We start from the raw sequence: 3,652 nt of genomic DNA on the forward strand, positions 1-3,652 counted from the left end.
TCCTTGTGGGGAGACAGGACTTGGCCGTGGTGGCTCTGCCCACAGAAGAATCTGCTCTGGTGGTTTGGATGTGCTTGGAGGACCCTGGAGGGCTTCCTCCGGGAGGGGTGGAGGGCACAGGGTGCTGGGGAGATGGCTGGTCCTGGGCCATGTTGTGGGAGGAAAGCCAGGGCAAGGCTGGGTCTTGCAGGCTCTTTCTCTCTCTCTGCTCTGGCTTCCTCTCTTATAACTCCACCTGTTCCCTCTCCCTGGCCATCTCTCCTCTAATCTCGATCTGGGGCTGGGAGATGGGTAGGCAGTGTATTCAAGTCCATCCACTCCTGCAGTTTAGGGTCTTTAGTGTCCAGAGGGCAGGTTATTGTTCCGCATTGGGTGAGGCAGCTGGAATCAGAAGGTCAGTCCTCCATTCATGTCAAGATCACACGGGGAGCAGCTCTATTTTCCTCCTTGGAGCTGGCTTCCAGGGCTTTGTCCAGCTCTATAGGGCATCCCTGGGGAGCAGGGGAGTTCAGACAGCTCTGCCCCCAACAGAGGGCATTTGGGGGCTGGGGAGAAGGAAAAGTTTCTCAGGGCAGAGTCAAACATCCACAGTTTGAGAACCTTCCTCTCTACCCATTCCCGTTCAGCTTGTCTTGCATAAAATGGGCTTCATACCAAGGCAGGCAACCCCAGTGCAGAACCCGGGCACAGAGGACACAGCTGCACGGCATTGACACACTTTCATATGGTCATCTGCTCCTGCCATCTCTTCTCCCCTTCCTGTGCCAACCTTTCTGAGGGTACCCACCAGCTCCAGACCCCCTCCGTGTCCTGCTCTGTCTCATAATGGTCACCAGAAGCACAGAGTCCTGAGGCAGCTGCTGTTCGTGGTCCTGAAATTATGACACCAGTGGGATCTTTAATATTAATAATCCTTACACTGGGTTTTCCGTGTTTCACTTGCTACATGATTTCCTTCCATCTTTCAGTGGCCTGAGCTGTAGGAACTTCCTGTAGGGCAGGTGTGCCCAGGGGCCAGGGCAAGAGTATGAGATTGGAAACAGAGCTTGGCATCACACATCCAGGTCAGTAGGCCAGTGCTGTAGCTCCCTCCCGTATATCTTAGGCATATCCCTCCACAGCAGGGGCATCTCCACCCTGCGATGAGCCCATGAAGGTGCCCAGGACACAGCAGGGCCAGTGTTAACACTGGGGGACTTGCTGAGATCTGGCAGGATGCAGGCAGATGCATCTTGGTATCCCTGTGGATTATTCCTTCTATCTTTGGGAGAACTTCGTGGCTTTGACTCTTGCAAGTGAAGCCTGAGTGTGAGCATGTGTGAAGCTACTGTCTGTGATAGGAGAGGAGAGAGAGGGCTGGCTCCAGTGGGCAGGGGAAGACACAGGTCCTTAATGCAATTTTATTTAAGAAGTCAGAACACCCCCCATCCATCCATTTCCTGCCGTTAGCCCTCCAGATTGGCAGCTTTCCCCTCATCCCTGTAGGCTGCTTTCCTGTGTCCTGGGACCAAGAATCTGCCAAGGGCTCACTACTCTTGAAAGTGAATGAAGAACGTCCGGATCTCCTTCGGGTAGATGGTGACCTCAGGGCCTCCTGGCGGTGGCGAGGGCCGACTGGAGTTGCCTGGGAGCAGAGAGGGTCAGTCCAGCATGGCCTCTGGACCACCTGCTTCCCCAGGTCCCCTCCTCCCAGCATCCCCCTGGCAACATGGCTCCTGTTGCGTCTGTGGCTCCCACTGTGGATGCAGCCCTCAGCTGACCCCTCTTGACAGGACTGCACTGCCGGAGGGCCTCTCATTTCTGGCCTCCCCTGAGGACACAGCACATTCAAGGCATGTACTGGGGGCTCTGGGCCTGCTTGGTCTTGTTTCTCCATGGGTTGTGGCCCTGTATGTGTGCATAAGAGCCTTCTCACTGAGGCCATGAGGGGGCCCTGCCCTTGATCTCAATAGGCTGTCCTTAGACACACCCTGGGGTTTAGGCTTCCTCCTTGGGATGAAACTTGCTCCTGCATCCATCCCTCTATCCATCCATCTATCCATCCACCATCCACCACACACTCTTCCATCCTTTCATACGGCCCTCCATCCTGCATCCTCCTATCCATCTGTTCAACCTCCATCTACACAACAGTCCATGTTCCATCCATTTTCCCTCCTTTCATTCATCCTTCACGCATTCTCTCTCCTTCCTTCCTTCCTTCCTCTTTCCATCCATCCATCACTCAAACATTGACCTGTCCATCATCCATCCACTTTTTTTCCTTCCTTCCATCTTTTTTTCTATCAAACCACCCCTTTATCCATCTGTCTATCATACATTGACTAAGTGCCTACCTACGCAGCCAGACTATGCTGTGTACAGTAGACAAAAAAAAAAGGAGATAAATGGGACAGAGCAAAGTGAGGGAGAGGGGAGAGCAAGGGAGGCTCCTGACTCAGCCCTGGACCTGGGGCATGAGTCAGGGGAGGCCCAGATAAAGGGGCAATGGCTTTCCAGGCAGAAGGAACAGCAGAGGCAAACATTCCCAGGCAAGAAGCAGTCTGTGTGTGTGCACATAATGCACAGCAGGGCAACCGTCAGAACACCTGGGGGTGCACCTAAAGTTTGGGGCTCACTCAAGGCCGCAGAGGGTTGTGGTCTTGAACACACAAGTGCATGCACACACACACACACAACCTGTCTGGAGCTCTGGCACGTGGAGACTGACCTGAAGCCTAGAGTATAACCTTCTGTGGTTGATTCAGGAAGACTGAGACCCAGAGAAGGACGGCCAGCTCCAGGTCACACAGGCCTTAGGGGAAGAGCTGGAGTCTGTCTGGGGGTCAGCCTGGTACCCGGGGTGGGGTCAGGACCAGGGTGCCCGAACCTCTGTGGCCATGAGGGTCCCGCGTGCTCCAGGTCCAGCGGCGCATCTCGCTCACGTCCCAGGTCCCTGTGAGTGAGCGCTCCTCCACGGACACCACGGAGCCCAGTCCCCGCAGCACAGACTGCAGGACAGAGCACAGGGAGGGCTGAGCACCCGGACCGCAGATCTGAGCAGAGAACCCGACGAAGAAGGGCGGCCACACCAGGGCCCAGGGACAGGATCCCCCACATTCATTGTAGTGCAAGTCCCCATGGGAGGAGGGGCAGTCCCATTTTACAGATGAGGAACTGAGGCTGGGAGGAGCTGATCCCCCAGGGCTGGCTGGATCAGCACTCCCAGCAGGTGGCAGGCAGGTGGGGCCACCCCAGCAAACACCCAGTCACCAGGGTTTGTCTCCCGAGGTGCCTCCTCCTGGGGCCTGACTCAGTGATGTCGGAGCGGGACACGGGAGGGGCAGGTGACCTGCAGGTTCACCGTCACAGGCCGAGACAGCACGGGGTCCTGGTCCACCTCATACAGGTGCTGGAGCCGCAGCAGGACACGGCGGAGGTCTGCCTTGGCCTCGTGCTCTCGGTCTAGGGACAGAAGGAAGGTGGAATGAGGACACAGTCTCGGCCTGGCTCTTCACACTCTCACCTCCCTTTCACATCTTCACCCTCCCTCGGAGGCAGCTAACACAGCCCCACTTCACAGATGAGCCAAACAAGGCTCAGAGAGGGGCAGGCACTTGCCCAGACACACAGCTGGTGTGCATAAAGAAGGAGGGGGAGGATCCACCCCAGG

The 3,652-nt window shown here is 56.4% G+C and overlaps 1 protein-coding gene across 1 annotated transcript in view; it reads right to left on the minus strand.

Annotated features, from left to right (window-relative positions):
• Positions 1 to 1,529: 1,529 nt before the first annotated feature.
• Positions 1,530 to 3,652, minus strand: part of LOC104999084 (epididymis-specific alpha-mannosidase-like) — a 38,663-nt gene continuing 36,540 nt past the window's right edge. The window contains exons 15-17 of the mRNA XM_010854546.1: positions 3,332 to 3,436; positions 2,870 to 2,990; positions 1,530 to 1,624 (exon numbers count right to left, since the gene is read on the minus strand). Of these exons, the coding sequence (XP_010852848.1) occupies positions 1,530 to 1,624; positions 2,870 to 2,990; positions 3,332 to 3,436 (321 nt within the window). The remainder of the gene's footprint in view (positions 1,625 to 2,869; positions 2,991 to 3,331; positions 3,437 to 3,652) is intronic.

Source organism: Bison bison, unplaced genomic scaffold (genome assembly GCF_000754665.1).
Source record: "Bison bison bison isolate TAMUID 2011002044 unplaced genomic scaffold, Bison_UMD1.0 scf7180017864342, whole genome shotgun sequence".
Classification (NCBI taxonomy): domain Eukaryota; kingdom Metazoa; phylum Chordata; class Mammalia; order Artiodactyla; family Bovidae; genus Bison; species Bison bison.